This window comes from Erpetoichthys calabaricus, chromosome 1 (assembly GCF_900747795.2).
Source record: "Erpetoichthys calabaricus chromosome 1, fErpCal1.3, whole genome shotgun sequence".
NCBI classification, from domain to species: Eukaryota; Metazoa; Chordata; class Cladistia; order Polypteriformes; family Polypteridae; genus Erpetoichthys; species Erpetoichthys calabaricus.
The window spans coordinates 163,253,906-163,273,194 of record NC_041394.2 but is presented as its reverse complement, the minus strand read 5'-3'; the positions used below and the strand labels follow the sequence as shown (position 1 = coordinate 163,273,194).

At 35.7% G+C, this 19,289-nt stretch overlaps 2 protein-coding genes across 4 annotated transcripts in view; one reads left to right on the top strand and one right to left on the bottom strand.

Moving 5' to 3' along the window:
* LOC127526150 (uncharacterized) overlaps positions 1–18,094 on the top strand; it is a 260,787-nt gene extending 242,693 nt beyond the window's left edge. The window contains exon 2 of the mRNA XM_051920676.1: positions 18,029–18,094. The gene's annotated coding sequence lies outside the window, so the exon portion shown is untranslated. The remainder of the gene's footprint in view (positions 1–18,028) is intronic.
* The window catches only part of LOC114652500 (anoctamin-2-like), a 406,460-nt gene that overhangs the window by 36,085 nt on the left and 351,086 nt on the right, over positions 1–19,289 (bottom strand). For all 3 annotated transcript variants that reach the window (XM_051920300.1, XM_028802904.2, XM_051920313.1), the window contains 4 exons: positions 14,164–14,312; positions 12,214–12,366; positions 9,442–9,494; positions 5,570–5,751 (listed from right to left, as the gene is read on the bottom strand). In XM_051920300.1, the coding sequence (XP_051776260.1) occupies positions 5,570–5,751; positions 9,442–9,494; positions 12,214–12,366; positions 14,164–14,312 (537 nt within the window). The remainder of the gene's footprint in view (positions 1–5,569; positions 5,752–9,441; positions 9,495–12,213; positions 12,367–14,163; positions 14,313–19,289) is intronic.

The following is a 19,289-nucleotide window of genomic DNA, read 5'->3' as shown; positions in this document are numbered from 1 at the left end:
AACTAATTATATAACATAAGATTTGCATTATCCACACATCTGTGGAAGCTTATCCAAATTATGAGATTAGGAAGAGACAGATCTTTTCCAGAAACCAGCAAGGCAATAACAAATTTACATTATATTTATTTTGTGCATTATTAGAAGATGTTTAACCCTAAACAGGAATCCACAAAGCATCTTGAAGATATACTGAAAGCTCAAAGAAACTTAACCTGAAACTTGCTTAACCTGAAAAGCCAGTAAAATGCTAAAATCTGGAATAAATTATGACCCTAAAATAGCTTTAGTGGGGGAATTTGGTTGTGGTTTCTTTGTGGCCACATAATTGTCTATGTGGAATTTCAGAGTGAAGTTTGGAATCCTTGACAAAATAATGACTTGTTTCAAGCCAAACACAGGGGAATTGCATTTCAACTATACTATATGGCTAATTCAAGTTATCTCCCTCACAACACAAAGTAATGAAGGGATAGTGAAAACCAGCACATGACTTTCAATTTTAAACATGCCTTACTGCATTTAAATAATTATATCTGTCCTTGGACTGAAACTGAACATTTTAAGACATGTGATCATCAATGAATTAAAGCTACTGCATAAGACTGAAGTACTACATGAAATAAAAAGGCTGTTCCTAAAGAAATACTTTTAAGTACAACATTATCTGAAGATTGAGGATATAAATGTATGTTTACAATAAAGAAAAAAAATGCTAGTAGATTTAGAGTCTGCTTAAATAAACTATTGATAAAAACCTTTCAACTGAGGGCAAGTGTGAAAGATAAATCAAAGAGGTGAAGGTGATTGCTTATGAAAGAATCTAAAAATACTTCGATGATAATAATGCTGATAATGTTATTGGGTAGCAATTAAATCCTCAATGGCCTTGGTACAGATATTAACAATGGCCAAATTTTAAACCAGACTAAATGTTTTGAATTCTATTTATGGTGTGAAGCTTTGACTATATTAGCCATGAATATTTGACTGTAACATTTTGTTGCTGTCATTTCTCTCCAAGCACTTCATTACGACTGGAACAAGTGCCACTGGGATGTAATCATTTAAGCAGTCCACTTTTATTTTCTTGAGGGATAATGGTTTTCCTTTTCAAACAGAGAGCAACAACACATTATCTCAGTGAAGTATTAAAAGATGTCACTGAAGATCTATTTGGTTGTTAAAGATTTTAAAACATGTTGGAGAGACTGAGGCTGGGACACACTAAATAGAATTTTTGAGATAGGCATGATCAAGTTTGCATATCTCTTGCACTTTGTACCAACCTGGTACATCTGGATAACACAAACTGTTACTCTATAATCATGTTTAAAGATTGTAGCTCAGCATTTAACACTGTTGTACCAGCAAAGCAGACTACCAAACCCCTTAATTTAAGACTTATTATCACCATTGTGATTGAGTTTTGGACTTTCTAACCAAAAGACCTCATCATGTGGGAATTGGCAGCATCACAGCCTTCATGCTGACCCTCAACCAATGAATCGCTACATTATAATGTGCTGAGCCCCACTTCTCTGTCCTTGTTCACTTCTTGACTGTGTGGCCAGGCACAGCTCTAACTTCATCATTAACTTTGCTCATAACACCACCATCATAGGCCTGATCACCAACAATGATGAGACAGCTTACACAGAAGAGGTGAACTGTATCTGTTGACTTAGTGGTGCTAGGACAACAATTTAACCCTCAAAGTAGCAAAACCAAGAAGCTAGTCATAGACATCTAAAAGAAGAAGACAGACCATATTTTCAGGTACATCACTGGGGATGCTATTGAAAGAGTGAGCAGCTTTAAATTTCAACAGGATAAACACGAATACAGTGGTTGAAGACACATATGATTTACAGTTGCTTACTTATTAGCTTTATTTTAATCCTAGCATTATTAATCTTGAAAAAGTCAGGCAGTCAGTCATCATCCAACCCATTATATCCTAACACAGGGTCACGGGGGTCTGCTGGAGCCAATCCCAACCAACACAAGGCAAGAACAAATCTCTGGGCAGGGCATCAGCCCACCGCAGGGCACACACATACACCAAGGACAAGTTTAGGATCACCAATGCACCTAACTTGCATGTCTTTGGACTGTGGGAGGAAACCGGAGCACCTGGAGGAAACCCATGCAGACACAGGGAGAACATGCAAACTTCACACAGGGAGGACCTGGGAAGCGAACCCAGGTATCCTTACTGCAAGGCAGAAGTTGAATTAAATGAGTGTTGTACCTATATAAAGTATTGGTCCACTGTGGACGATTTCACATTTTATTACTATACAACGTTGAATCACAGTGGATTTAGTTTGGCTTTTTTGACTTTGATCAACAGAAAAAAAACTCTTTAATGTGAAAACAGACTTTCTAAAGTGATCTGAACTGATTACAGATATAAAACCCAAAACGATTGCATAACTATTCATCCCCTTCAAGTTATAGTAGAAGCACTTTTGGTACTAATTCCAGCTTTGAATCTGTATGGACAGTTCTCTATCAGCTTTGCAAATCTGGACACTACAATTTTTCCCCATTGTTGATGTTTCAGATGCCATGGGTTTCATACATGAACAGCATTTTTCAAGTCAGCCACAAATTCTCGATTTAGTTGAGGTCTTGATTCTGACTCAGCCACTCTAGGACATTAATATTGTTCTTTTATTCCTGTTTAACTTTAGCTTTATGTTCAGAGTCATCTTGCTAGTATCAAATCTTCTCCCATGGCACTGGCTTCTTACAAACTTCATTGGGTTTTATTCCAGGATTTCTGTTTATTTTGCCTCATTGATTTTACTCTCTGCTCTTAACAGCCTCCCAGGGCCTGATGCAGAAAAGAATCCCCCACAGCAATGTGTTGCCACTGACATGCTTCAAGGTAGCAGTGGTGTGTTTTTGATAATCTACAGTGTTTGGCTTATGCCAAACATAACATTTAGCCTGATGGCCAAAACGCTTGATTTTGGTCTTGTCAGACCACAGAGCGGTCTACAAGTTGACTTCAGAGTCCCCCATGGGTGTTCTAGAAAAAACTGGCTGAGATGTCATGTTTTTTTTTTAATGGTGGCTTTTTCTTTGCCACTTTAATATAAAGTTGAGACTGGTAAAGCACTTGTTTAACAGATGTTGTATGTAAAGTTTCTCTAGTCTCATTTATGTAGCTTGTTCTTGGTGGTTTCCCTCACAAGACTTCATCAAGTCACTCAGTTTTTATGGGCAGTCTGCTCTAAGCAGGTTCCCAGCTGTGCCACACTTTTTCCATTTTAATAATTAATTTAACTACATTTCAAGGGATACTCGGTTACTTGGATATTGTCTTGTATCCATCTCTAACTTGTGCTTTTTGATCATCTTTTTGTATATTTGCTTGGAGAGTTCTTTTGACTTGATTCTGTGATGTAAGTTAGGCTATTATACTGGCCTTCCAGATACAGAAGCATTAAGACTACAACCACTTTAAACCTCCTGACTACAGACAAGTGATCTCCACTGAAAAAAATTGTGAGTTCTAAAACAAATTGGCTACATCAATGATGATTTAGGTGTATTATTAATACTTATGCAATCTATTATTTTGCATTTTATATTTTGTTATTCATTTAGAGCTCTTTGCAGAGATCTGTTAATACATTGACAATAAAGATTTTTTTTCTGTTGATTAGTGTCAAAAAAGCCAAATTAAATCCACTGTAATTTGTTTTATTAATGTTATACGAAATAATGCATTAAAATTTCAAGGAGTGAACTATTTTTATAGGCACTGTAAGTACAAAACAAATAAATGAGATTATCAACATAATTTTAAAAAATACCATAGAAAATACTGTAGAACACTGGGATATTGTAAGCTGATTGTTCCTGTTACTAAAGCAAGTGACTGCTTTTTTGACTATTTTGAGTTTGAAATTCAATTATACTTCATTGCCCTGTTTACACCTGAAGAGGACATACAAATTGCAAACCAAAAAATGCCTTTTTGTTTCTTCTTATTAGTTTACATTTCATAACCATTTCAGGTACTTCTCTTTGCATGTGTTTTTTTTTTTTTTTTTGGTTATTTTTTTTTTTGTTTGTTTTTTTTGTAGGGACTTTTGATTCTGCTATTTCCAGAAAAGTTTGAGGTGACTCTGAATTGGTTTACTATGATGGACTGGCATATAATCCTCATCTTAGTTTCTTTCACATGAAATTCAAGCCTCCTAAGGCTTGACAGACAATCCAAGAGTAATAATGGTAGCATCCGAGAGGTTTGCACTTCAGAATAATCAACTGGAGATTTTAGGATCCTCTAACTCTATAAATGGACAAAGCATATTCTGAAATGGATGGATGGCTATTTGTAAAAATTAGAGAAGTATAAAGTGTTAACTTGATCAGCAAAATAGGACTAAAAAATAAGAGATTATTTTCTTTATCTTCAGTGTTGCTTATTTACTTACTGAATAATTTACAACAAATGATTAATTTTTTACAGTTACAGTCAATAGTTCTGCTTTGTTTAAACATCCTCAAATGTTCAAACCTCTTCCCTAAATACTCAGATAACGTACTCTTTAATCATATTTGTATACACACAGTATTTATTAAATGCATACTGTTGTGGATTATATTTTGCACTGAAATCTGAAAATAAGTCTCAGTATGCTTAAAACTAACAATTAAAAAAAAAGGTTTCGGAGCTGTAATGTAGAGTACCTTGGAGCAACTCAGTACCTCCCAATCTCTCCTTAAAAATGTAAGTGCTAAATTGTATATATGCTGATAGTCTAATAATACCAGTTATAGAGGTTTGTGTGTGTGTATACATATATATATATATATATATATATATATATATATATATATATATATATATATATACATATATATACATATATATATATATAATAATAATAATAATAATTCATTACATTTATATAGCGCTTTTCTCAGTACTCAAAGCGCTATCCACATATATATATATATATATATATATATACATATACATATACATATATATATATATATATATATATATATACACATACATATATATATATATATACATATACATATATATATATATATACATATATATATATATATATATATACACTGTATATATATATATATATATAATATACTGTATATGTATATATATATATTTATGAACCAATTTGTTTTTCCTGAACGGCCCCTCATAATATAATATAATATATATATATATATATACATATACAGTATATTATATATATATATATATATATATATATATATATAGTACTATATACTGTATATTTCATAAAAACGGTTTGATAGTGTGATCAACATAAAAACAGATTATTATACATAAAGAATGATATGTGCAACAGTGAGATGGGGTGAGGAAAGAGGCAAAGAAAATGAAGAATGGTAAAAAAAAAAAAAATTGGGGTGATTAGGATTAATAGATAACAATTGCGCAACAATAGCTTTTGTTGGACATAGCTTTGATGTTTTTTTTTTCTGAAACACTTGCTACATATATATATATATATATATTTATATTTATATATATAAAAAAAAGAAGTACCTGCAAATGAGCATTTCTTTATCAAACTGTGACAATGTTGGTGCAGTTCCAGGTTTGAAATGTGTGACGTTGAAATAAGACAAGGTATGATTAATAAAGCCATGCATGGTGCCAGTCTCACTGTACATGTACAGATAGACCAAACGTGGGATGAAATCAGACGTGAAGGAGATGACAAATGCCTAGGAAATAAAAACAAAAATATTATAAAACATGACTTGCAAAACATTCAAATGAATATATTAAGAATATAAAACATCTAAACGTGGTGGTAATGATAATGCAATTTGTACCTTGTTAATGAAAATAAAAATTACACAGAATAATGAAGTAAATAGGAAAAGCAGAAATGTTCCAGGCCTTACCAGCAGACTCGTCAAATCATGAAAATATGTAAGCATATATTTAGCTATTTTACTGTAATACAACACAACTTTATATTGTACATTTAAAAGAAAGAAACTATCACAGTGGTAGACAATTTTCCAGCTAAAAACATAAGATTAATGACATAATGTGCCAGTTGTACGTAAGTGATTAACTAAAATGGAAAAAGTTGTGTAGAGATAGTAACGTTGGGAAAGGGACACCATATTAAAAAGGTCAGGTTGTAGTGGATATGGCAGTTTAACCTGTAAGGCCAGGTTTATACTTCACGAGACACAAAGCATGCTCCAGCGGACGCTCCTGCTATGCAAGCGTATTATACTTGTGCTCGTACTTTGCGTAAATCTGGAAGAATTCACCAGGTGGCAGTGCAAGATATTATCACGGTGAGAACAGGTTCAGCTTCGCTGTGTTGTGAATTGCCTGGAACACCCATTAACTTCCAATGACACCTTACCGCAATATCTCTGAAAAGGATGTTTAATGATTAATTCCATCAATCCAGGGATGTGCCCATTCCAGCTAGCATTGGGCACGAGGCAAAAACAATCCCTGGACGGGGCACCAGCTCATTGCAAGGTGAATACAAGCACTCACAATCACTAGTGTCATTTTAGTGTCACCAAATCTGCATATCTTTGGAAGGAAACCGGAGCACACAATGGATCCCCAGCAGGAAAACTTCTAAACTCCAGGCAGGGAATTCTAGCGACATGACTCCCTATGAGACAGCAGCACTACCGCTCTGCTACTGTGTCACTCTTGTGTGTAATTATTAACAATATTCATTATTTAAATTAAATTAATGATTTATCTGTAAAATGTAACATAAATAATTTAATGCATTTCATCATGAAAGTGATATCAAGTATAAATCTAAAGATTTTAAATGTGCAGAGAGTTGGAATATCATACATATAATGTGTTCTGTGTGGTATTTATTGCTGTTTGTGCTGCTGTCAGGTCAGGAGGAAGCCCCAGCAGCTCATAGTGATTAACAACTGGTAAGACGTTTACAACGGTCTGCTTTAATGATAAAGAGATTAAAGTCGAATGTCCACTTTAATCACTGATGCTGTTGTAAAGGTGCAAAAAAAAAGACAGCACTGAATATGGTATGTGAGACCTTTAGAATGTATTGTTGTATGCGCATATGCGTTCTGAGCATGAAGTATAAACCAGCCCTTATTGGTCCCAACTTCAGCATAAGAATGACCCCAAACAGACTGCCGAAATCATAAAAAATATTTGCAGTGAAAAGAGGAACAAGGAATTCTTCAACAAACGGCATGGCACCTACAGAGCCCTGATCTCAATATCATTGATTCAGTTTGGGATTACTTGCAGAGATAGAAGTAAATAACACAGCCAAAGTCTGAAGAAGAGTGGCAAGTTTTCCAAGAGGCTTGGAATAACCACACGAGTACTTGCAGAAACTGCGTACAAGCAAAAGGTGATCGTAGCAAACACAGATTTCATTCCAGTTTTTTTCTTTTTAGTGCACTTTCTAGTAAGTTTATTCATTAATAACTATTCATGCCATTTTTTTAAAGCATTTCTGCTTTTTTCAGCACTTTTTCACAAGACTTTTACACAGTATTATGCATGTTTTCTACAATGTTGTAAACCTGTGGTTTTGAATGTGTTTTTGTGGTCAGATGTGTTGGAAAAAGCCCCTAAACATCTGAAATATAAAATTTAATAAATTATGAACATTAAAAATAAAAGGTTGTAAAATGTCAAAAAACATAATGTAATTGCTTTATTACCATTTTCTAAAAAGCAGAACCTATTTGGCCTGTTTTGTATTTGCTTTTATTTATTAATAATAATAATTTTATTTATATAGCACCTTTCCCATGCTCAAGGCACTTACAGAATATAAGAAAGAACAGCAGGGTATACAGTATGTAGCATTGTACAAACCGGATAAATAAATAAAGAAGAGTAAGATAGTAAATTCAGAGAAAAAAAAAGCCTAACAGACAACATAATTGATGGTCTAGTACACACACACACATACAGGTTACATGAGCATCTTGACAGAGAAGTAAACTGAGAGAAGGGTAATAAAGTCAAGTAGAGCTAAAAGCCTTCCTGAACAGATGAGTTTTGAGTTGTTTTTTAAAAGAATTCAGCTGATCTAATTAATTCTGGTAGGTCATTCCACAGTCTGGGCGCTGTACAGCTGAAGGCCTTGTCACCCATGGACTGTAGATTAGTGTGGGGCACAACAAGATTGCCAGAATCAGAGGACCTCTGATCACAAGAATTACAGTACCAAAAAACACTCAGGTTACAAGAGTCTAAAAGTAACAAGAATAACAAGATACATAATAAAAACAAAATAGGAAATACTGTATGTTTAAATTCCAGTTGCTGGTGAGGATCAGTAAAGTAGTCACTTAAACTGGTATTTAATGACTTGTCTTTCATCAAATCTTTTTCTCACAGGCAAGGAAAACAGACACGTTATCCCCTCGTCTCTAAAATGCTAGATATTGATGTTACACAAAAGTAAGATAAGAATAATTTGAAAGATGGTAATCAGCACTTTTATTTGGATCCAAAGGAGTCATACAATAATTGGAAAAGGAACATTGTAAAAAACAACCTCTTGACGAAACAAACATATGAGCTCCTTTAGTTTTTCAATCACTAAAGCTCTTTGCAAAAGATGTAAGAAACAATTATACATTTAGGGGTATTTCAAATAGGGTTGATCCATACTGAAAATTATACAAATTCCACTGAGAAAATGCATAATTTTTCTAAATTAAAAGAAGCAAAAAACAATTCAAATATATAATTCAAATAATTATGAAGCAATTATAATAGCATTAAATTGTCATAAATGTATCAAAAATATATCAAATGTTGCCCTCAAAAAATTAGAAACAAAACATCATTTTTAATCTATGTGTAACACTGTGAGGTAAAAATGAGTCATTAAGGGTTATGCGCAAACAAAACAAGACATACTGACCCTAAGTAAACAGTAATAGTTTAAACTAAATATATTAAATCAATATAGTGATATAATTCTATATTGTGATTTCAGTGCTCCTTAACTCCTTTACGGCAAATCTTTAGGATGAGAACTTAGAGGGCTGAGGGAAAGCAAGATGAAAAAGTCCGGAGCAATAGGTGAAATTAATAGAGGGAGCCTTGATCCCTGTTTTGGGGTTGTAGGCAGCTGGGAAACTGTCAAAACTATCTGGCCCTTTAAATGAATATAGGGAATAAGTGGAAGTAACAATGGCCACCAAAAGGTACTTTGTACATTACTAGGAGCATCTCTGACCTCAGAAGTGCCCCCTAGATAGGCTTAAATATGAACCCACAAAAACGCTGGGTCAGAAGGTGAATAGGGACAAAGGCTTGGTTGTCTATTTTATTTATGAAAATTAGGACTTCAGGTTTTTTTTACCATTTGCTCTGAAAAGGAGAAGATATTGTGATGAAACAAAAAAAAGAATACTTACATTAATGATGACTGAAAACTTTCCCATGCCACTGAGAATGTTGTACCAAATGCCTAAAAAGGAAAATTGCAAATTTAAGGGATATTTAACAATGCTACTATTCATATAAAATACACACTGCACTTATTGAGTTTGAATATCTGCTCATAGATACAGTCCAAAGCAATAATGGAAACCACCAACAGTAATGAATGGCACAAAGTAGGACATCTCTGACATATAAATAAACAGCAGCTAAAACAATTTAATTCATCAATTATGCAAGCAATATTCTTTTTCACATAAAAAAATCCACAGTAGCTTCATTTTAAAAGTAGAAACTTTTAAATATTTTAATCAGGCTTTATTATTAGAGTATGTTGGGGGCTTTTAAACTATAAAAAAACAATGAAAATATTATTTCTCTTTTTTAAATATGTGATATAATTAAAAAAAAAGACTATAAAACAGCTACAATTGTTTTCTACTGTTGCTAATGCAAATTCTTTTAAATGCTGCACAGTTCTTCCTACAGTATATCATCTATTTGTTACTTTGGTTTTTTTATTTATAGAGCTGACCAATGAGCCATTATCATAAGTTTAAAGTCACACAGTCCTTTTTATTTCTTCACACTTATTCCAGAAAATTGTATTTGAAGGTGTTAAGTACTTCATCCTGCCAACTTTCTGGCTGTACAGGTTTAAGGGAACCAAGGAGTGCTGTCTAGTATTATTGAAACTATAGTCAACCTCTTGGAAGAGAGCCAGCATAGTGTTAAAAATGTTGAAACTAAATATTACACCATAGTATTTTGATTTACAAGTCATATGCAATGCACAGTAGTAACTAATAGGTCCCTTGGTTATTTTGTTTTCAATAGTACTTAAATTTGTTGGGTGTCCACCAGCATTTACTTCTTAGTTTCTTCTCAGACAATAACTGCTTTTATAATTCAAAAATGCTTCATCAGTAACAATGGGGGGGCATTTACTGTGCATAAAATGTAGCATCACATATCTGTACTTAAAAAATAATTAATTTTCAATTTTTTTTATTTTTTTCCATTTTGTCACTGTTGGGTTTAAATATGGTAGGGCTGAAAAATTATAAGTTAGTTCTCTTATATATAGTAGTCACTGATTCAAACAACTGATTTTAAGCCCTTCTGCTCACCTGGTTCTAAAAATAATGGAAACATTAATGAACAAAATCTCTTCACTAAAAAGCTTTTATGGAGCTGAAGCTTCTTACTTTGAGTATGAATGAGCTTACTCTGACAACAATAATAACTGGATATTCTAAAAATTGTGTCATTTTTTATCATCATGTAATAAAAAATATAAACAATATACAGAGGTCATAATGAGTTACTGGTTTAAGCGCAGATCTTCTACTAGGGCTACTGTACTGATAATTGATTCCTTTTATTTATTTATTGCTTTTAATATGATTTATTTATAAGGCATGATTTTAAATAGCATAAAATATAATTTAGTATTAAAGTTGAGAACATTATTTTAATTATGAAGTTGGAGGTCTGATTCTTGCTGAACCTTGCTTTAAAGAATGAGGTACTATACTTAATGGTGAGGATTCACTAATGGTAGGAAAATGAAGATGAGTTTCAGCTTTTTAATGACATTTATCATACAGTTAAATATAAGGCTAACAGTTTCACATCATATATGCGCATTTTTCAATTTCGTTGTTCCTTTGTAAAAGTGACAATGACAATAAAGATCTATCTATCTATCTATCTTTACTGCAGTAATTGCACTTGTGACAGCTGCTCATCCTGTACTATACTTAACGTCTAATGAAACAAGACGTGAAAAGAAATAGCAACAGGGAGCTGCCTCTTAGGTTTATGGTCATCAGATGAAAAGACAAATAGATTTACATCTGTCTGCAGCTTGGCTCCTTGAATAGAAACTCAAGATCAGTGTTATCTCCCTGAGAGCAATGGGAGAAAAAAACGAGTATTAAAGCAGATTTTTTTATTTTGCCCATACTTAATGTAACAAAACACAATACAGATGTAATTATGCATGTTTGGCATGTTAATTATATGGTATGTGGATAACCTTTTAGCTCACTGTACAAGAAATGCCATAGCTATTGAATAATGTAAAGCTTTATTTAAGTCTGTTTTCTTATTTATATCTTATTTATGTAACTATAAATTTATGATTAAAGAATAGTCAATTAAGGGAGAAAAGTTCAAATACAATTAACAACCCAATGCATAGTTTTATTTTTCTGTGAAACTTCAGACTACAATTTTCATTATGACATAGTTAAGACTGAAGACAGTAACAGAATAAAAAAATGCATAATTGAATATGCACCTACATTGCACAGCCCATACTATAATTAGTTGTTTACTTAACATTGAAACTAAGCATTTAAAAAAATAAAGCACTCAGAATCTACTGGTTACTGTATACTATACTACTACTACTACTTACCAGCAGCCAAGTAATCATATTATGACTAATTCATCAATAACACCGTATTTTAATGTTTTCCCATGCAAAAAAACAAAAAAAAGAAAACAACTTAACAAAAAAAAATGTAAAGGTACTCGCACACCACTTTTAACACTGTAAATGGATGGTCCTGTCTTAGATTGGCCTGAGGATCATCTTGCACTCTTCTATATGGGTGACTAAAAGATTTTCCCTCAATCTTAAAAAAATGAAGTATGTCTTCCAAGACTAGAATTTAGTTCAACTGAGGCGATTTTCAAAATAATCTTTCATTACCAGAATATTCTTTTTTAAACATTACCAATGTCCTTTGCTCGTACTGCATCTGGCCTTCGTAACTCTGTGACAAACTTTCTGGCATCAAGACGTATTTCAATAATGTTGTTTAAGAGTGCAAAAAGAGGCGCAAGAGGGAATGAAGCAACGAAAAGTGTGACAAATCCAAACTGGATGACTGAAAGAAAGAAAAAATAATAATTCAGAATTTAGCTATGTTCATACAATTAACAATAGCAACATGGCTCAAAATGTATTATTTTTACGTTACTAGCTCATTACATTTTATTTGGGACTAAACCACAACATGCACTGAATCTTAAATATTTTTTAAGTGTCATAAATAGCAACGTACGGTATAGTACACTTTCAGTAAACTTATCCAATCAGAAATACAGAAACATTCAAATACTGTACAATTATACTGTAAACAATGGCCAGTGCTTAAAAATATTTTTTTCAGTCCCATCTGCACACTGAGTTACCCTTTACCAAATTGTATTACATGGATGGAATGACTGAGTTGAGAATTAATGACTGCAGTACATTAAAATGAAATTAAAGCAAATTTTCTCTTATGTAAAATGCAGAAATTATTGAAACTTCATATTTAAAGTTTGAAAAGTCATGTTATTTCAATGGTATAGAGCAGGGGTCGCCAAGTCCGGTCCTGGAGGACCACCGTGCCTGCAGATTTTCATTCTAACCCTTTTTTGAGTGAGTGCCCTGTTTGTGCAGCTAATTAACTTCTTGTGAATTCATTTTAATTGAATTGCTTTTTTGAGGTTTGTTCCCCTGAATTTCTTAATCGTTCCTCTGAATTGCTTCATTTCTCTCCTTAAATGGCAACTAAACAGAAATGAAATGTGAAGTGAGTGAACCAAGAGAAGACCAACTAAGTCAGGGCCACAAACTCCAACCAGCTGTTTAATGAGGTGACGATTCTTGTTGTTAATTAAACTCTTGCTTTAATTTCATGACTTGTTGCTGCTCTCATTGTGCATTAGCAGACATTTCCAAAATTGTTGATTTTCTATTTTCTGAGAGCTCAGTTAAAATGTTTTGGAGACCTGAGAAGATCAACATTCCTGAGACCTTCAACTTTTTATTTTCAGATACTGTACTTTGGACACCAGTTGTTTTGGTTCATTTTACATCTCATTATTGTTTGGCTGCTAATTAAGGAAAAAGAAACAATTAAGGGATCTGAGTATTCAAGCGCAAGTCAATTAAAATTAGTTCAAAAGAAGATAATTAGCAGCTAAAACAGGTCACTCATTAAGAAAAGGGTTTGAATGAAAACCTGCAGCCACAGTGGTCCTCCAGGATCAGAGTTGGCAACCCCTGGTATAGAGCAAAATCAGTTGGCCAATTTGTCTAAACTTTATTTAGTAACTAGTGAGGCCATGAAGGCATTTGTTAAGTATCGTGTAAACTGATATTCAGTATATACTTTATAAATAAATCTTATATAAATTACGAATCCAAATTGAATTAAAAAATAATTATGTGCTGCTGTAAAATCACTCCTAAATCCCAACATTATTATATTATTGTGCCACTGCAAAAACAAGATATCATCTTGAAAGCAATAGCCTCACATTCACTAGACCTGCCCCAAATAGGGTTTGTGGTATTTAGAAGGTAGGCATATGCAGATAATACAGGCTAATCCTATTGCTCTATGCATTGTTTCAAATCTTGCCAGTTTCACTGGGTCATACCGTTTATCAGGACCAAGTTCAACGATGAAGAAAAATGTACACCTTATAATCTTTTCCATCTAAATATGTCTTTGTTCTTCTCTGTGTGAGACCCTTACTCATCTACAAAGTTACAGCAGATCTTCCTACTCATTCTTAGTAATAAATGTCAAAGACCTCATTTTGGTTTATAACTTAATTTATCCATTTATCTATCCATTAAATTCCAAACCTTCTGACAGTACAGGCATACAAATAAGACTTTTTCTTACTCATTTCCATATATTCTGGTGCCAACCCAGTAAATGGCTCTAAGCTATAATCCAGGTCCCATTGCTTAGGAGCCCTGTTTTTTTGGGAATTACTCTCCTCTGGTTCAGTATCTTTGTCCTTCAGCTTCCTGTATAGTTTTTTCAACTTCCTAAAAATAATAAAAAGGTTTTGAAATTCATATTAATGATAATAGGTTTAAGGGTAATAAAGTTTGGTAACATACAGTTTGTTACTTTTGTTGTTCATCCTGTACTTCAGGACATTATCGTCACTGATTTAGAAGAAACATTATAGGAGAGAATGAACATGATTAGTCAGTAATGCTTTTATTTATTTATGTATTCATTCATTCATGGCGTTTACTTTATTCTAAACAGATTAGTGTACATAATTCAGGCAAGGAAAGTGGTTGCAAGACAAAACAGCTGCACCAAAACTACAGACAACAGGAAACTTGTATTTAGCCAGTAGGTATATTTTGGTGGATGACAAATGTATTTATTTTCAGGAACAGAATTAAGGATCGTACACCTATACCTTATTTCTTCTGCCTTAGAATAACATTTACAGTTTTTTTCATGTAGAGTTGCTAATTTTATCTTCCAGTTTGAAATAATGCCCAGATATCATTATCAAAGAGTTACTGGTTTCCATGTTGATTATGCCTCAAAAGCTAATACCATACTCCCACCTGCCATGTTCCTTGCCAGGATCACCTAAGCTAATCTTCCTTGTGAAATATAACTAGCATCCTCATCACAGAATGTCTGGGCATTGTGGTATAGTGGGTCCATGGCTCTCATCAAAGGCCAGTTTTTAAAATAAATAATCACTGCGCTCGCGGCTTAGTGAGGGGGCATGGTGGTTGTGTGGCTGAAGCAGTTCTCAGGGCGATTTGCAGTGTGGGCATTTCTCACCTAAGTACACAGGTGAGAGACCGCTCGCATCCGTGATTGTTCCTGGGGCTGCTAATTTGCTGCAGCTGCCATCCATCCATCCATTTTCCAACCCGCTGAATTTGAACACAGGGTCACGGGGGTCTGCTGGAGCCAATCCCTGCCAACACAGGGCACAAGGCAGGGAACCAATCCTGGGCAGGGTGCCAACCCACCGCAGGACACACACAAACACACCCACACACCAAGCAGACACTAGGGCCAATTTAGAATCACCAATCCACCTAACCTGCATGTCTTTGGGAGGAAACCGGAGCGCCCAGAGGAAACCCACGCAGACACGGGGAGAACATGCAAACTCCACGCAGGGAGGACCCGGGAAGCGAACCGGGTCTCCTAACTGCGAGGTAGCAGCGCTACCACTGCGCCACCATGCCGCCCTGCAGCTGCCATGCCCTCTTGATATATAGAAGTGCGAGCCGGCTGAGGGTAAAAAATGAAAAAGAAAGAGAAAGAAAGATGGAGGCTGCTGGAGAAAGCAGGAAGTGAGAGAGAGAGAGAGAACTCCGGTGCAGGAGAGTGAACGAGCAAGAGCAGGCTCGAGTGAGAAAAAGTGTTTGGCCAACACTCGGTGGGGCTGAAGGAAGCGGTCGCTCCAGCTGAGCGATTTAGGAGCTGGAGTGACCAGTAGAGGAGACGACTGACCATCGAAAGGAACGGGAGTCGAGGAGGCTTTGGGCTGGTTTAGCCCCAGCTTGAGCGCCTTGGCCGCTGGGGAAATAACCCAAGTCTCGGTCCGGTTTGGAGCCCAACGTAGCCAGGGATTGGAGGGCTATCGGACCAGAATGAAAGGCTGGTAGGCGACTCTCCTGTTGAGTAGCCCAGATGGGAGTAGCAGGGGAGCCGCCATGGTAAATGAAGACACCGGGCTTTGTGTTTTTAAAGGATTGCTTCCTGTGCTATTTTAACCTCGTTGTTTTAAAGATTGTTTTTCTATTGTTTTTAACCTCCATGTGTCACTTTCGTTTTATGGATTATTTATTTAATGAATGACTCTTTTTGGAGGCACTGCACTTTAATTTGAACACTTGTTTCTTTTGTGTTGTTTTAAATAAAAGCACTTGACACTTTTATACACCATCCCCTTGCTCCATTGTTATTGCCTCACTTCTAAGCTCATCGGTAGCAGTACCGACGGTGACGGGTTCAAGGGCTCCCGAACAGCAGATGGGAGCATGGAGTCGAACCCGCATCGTCACAGGCATGTGTACTCCAACAATCATTCCTCTTCTCCAAACCTTGGTAATCAGTGTAATGAGAAACTGGCATTGACAAGTGAGTATGCTTAAATATGAGCATGATGGGCTATTAATTGCACAGCTGTCTCACAATTGTGTGATCAGATCATGGAGGTCAGGTATTTGCACAGGTTAATATGTTTCCTTCCACCTATGGCATCCAAATAGTAAGTATCCAAAACAACTAAATCATTGTTCAGTTATGGATCATATTTAGTACAGTATATCAGGTAATGCATGTTAGTGCAATGCTTCCAGGTAAAATGCATGATTATAAGATGAATAATTGGATGCATTCTTTTTAACACTTTTTTGTGTAATATTTTTGCAGTCTGCATTAATGAAAGTAAACAAATAAATATATATAGTTTTAAGCTGTTTGGGACAGCTAAGCTATTAGCTCGACAAACTGGCTTGATGGACTGAATGGTCTCCTCTTGTTTGTCAAATTTCTTTTGTTCTTAATATTAGCAGTGGTTAAAAGCTCTAATTTTATAGCATTTACCATCAAACCCATTCCTAAGTAGTCTGAAAATATTTCACAGTAATGGTATACTTCAGTTCTGAGATGCATATTGCTTACAGTGCATTATAAACACTGAATAAGATGCATAATATTAACATAGTGTTAAAATGCAGCTGCTGTGTAGATTTCAGTTCAATGAACTCTTACTTTTTTTACTAACGTGTTAAATCCTTTGATTGGCCTGCGACCCAAACCAGTGCCAACCACTGTACTGCCATGTACACTTTTACATATTGTCATGTTTGGAGATCTGTGTTGCATGAACAAAACTAATTAACAATTCTTTTCCAAGCACACCTTATCTATTAACTTGTAGAAACTGCATTGGAGTCTTAACGACGTACAAAACATAAAATGAATCTTATTTAATCTTCAATAAAACTCAGCTTTTCTCAGATGTAAAAAAATTAAAAAGATATCTTCTTCAGAGCTCCTATCCTTGAGAAAACAGAAATGCAAGATTCCAAAAGGATCTGAAAGGCAGAAGCACCCCATTCTGGACTTTTTGAGTTAGAGAAACAAGCACTGATAAAATGATGTGATGGGTAGGTATGGTGTCAAGGAGAGGAATGAAGAAAGTCAGAGGATAGTGGATTTTGCCAAAAGGATGGACATGGCTGTGGTGAATACATATTTTAAGAAGAGGGAGGAACATAGGGTTATGTACAAGAGTGGAGGAAGATGCACACAGGTAGATTACATCCTCTGCAGAAGAGATGATCTGAAGGAGATTGAAGACTGCAAAGTGGTGGCAGGGGAAAGTGTAGTTAAGCAGCATAGGACGGTGGTCTGTAGGATGACATTGGAGATCAAGAAGAGGAAGAAAGTGAGGGCAGAGCCATGGATCAAATGGTGGAAGTTGAAAAAGGAAGACTGCAAGGTTGAGTTTAGGGAGGAGGTGAGACGGGCACTAGGTGGCAGTGAAGAGTTACCAGACAGCTGGGAAACTACAGCAGATGTAGTAAGGGTGACAGCAAGAAGGGTGTTTGACATGACATCTGGAAAGAGGAAGGAGGAAAAGGAAACCTGGTGTAGGAATGAAGAAATACAGGAGAGTATACAGAGGAAGAGGATGGCAAAGAAGAAGTGGGATAGTCAGAGAGATGCAGAAAGTAGAGAAAAGTACAAGGAGATAAGGCGCAAGGTGAAGAGAGAGGTGGCGAAGGCTAAAGAAAAGGCGTATGATGAGTTGTATGAGAGGTTGGACACTAAGGAGGGAGAAAAGGACCTGTACCGATTGGCTAGACAGAGGGACTGAGCTAGGAAAGATGTGCAGCAGGTTAGGGTAATAAAGGATAAAGATGGAAACGTACTCACAAGCGAGGAGTGTGTGTTGAGCAGATGGAAAGAGTACTTTGAGAGGCTAATGAATGAAGAGAACGAGAGAGAGTAGAGGTTGGATGATGTGGAAATAGTGAATCAGGAAGTGCAACGGATTAGCAAGGAGGAAGTAAGGACAGCTATGAAGATAATGAAAAATGGAAAGGCCGTTGGTCCAGATGACATTCCTATGGAAGAATGGAGGTGTTTAGGAGAGATGGCAGTGGAGTTTTTAACCAGACTGTTTAATAGAATCTTGGAAAGTGAGAGGATGTCTGAGGAGTGGAGAAGAAGTGTACTGGTGCCGATATTTAAGAATAAGGGGGATGTGCAGTACTGCAGTAACTACAGGGGAATAAAATTGATGAGCCACAGCATGAAGTTATGGGAAAGATTAGTGGAAGCTAGGTTAAGAAGTGAGGTGATGATTAGTGAGCAGCAGTGTGGTTTCATGCCAAGAAAGAGCACCACAGATGCAATGTTTGCTCTGAGTATGTTGATGGAGAAGTTTAGAGAAGGCCAGGAGTAGCTGCATTGCGTCTTTGTGGACCTGGAGAAAGCATATGGCAGGGTGCCTCGAGAGGAGCTGTGGTATTGTATGAGGAAGTCGGGAGTGGCAGAGAAGTACGTAAGAGTTGTACAGTAAGAGTTGTACGAGGGAAGTGTGACAATGGTGAGGTCTGCAGTAGGAGCGACGGATGCATTCAACGTGGAGGTGGGATTACATCAGGGATCAGCTCTGAGCCCTTTCTTATTTGCAATGATAATGGACAGGTTGACAGAGGAGATTAGATAGGAGTCCCTGTGGACTATGATGTTTGCTGATGACATTGTGGTCTGTAGCAACCAGCAAGCCCACGATTCTCGAAAGAATCACAAATCCAAGAATGGCAATCACTTTCTGTTCCCTCTGATACTTGCAGGGATGAAATATCATGAAGGGTGGGTGCGTCCTGGGAAAGTTCATGAAATGAAATAAACATATTTGTACTAAAGCAGTTTCTTTTTGGAGCTGTGACTCAGTTGTAGGCACCTTCGTTTATTGTTTTTATCCATGCAGTCTATTTTTTGTTTTTCTATGGCTG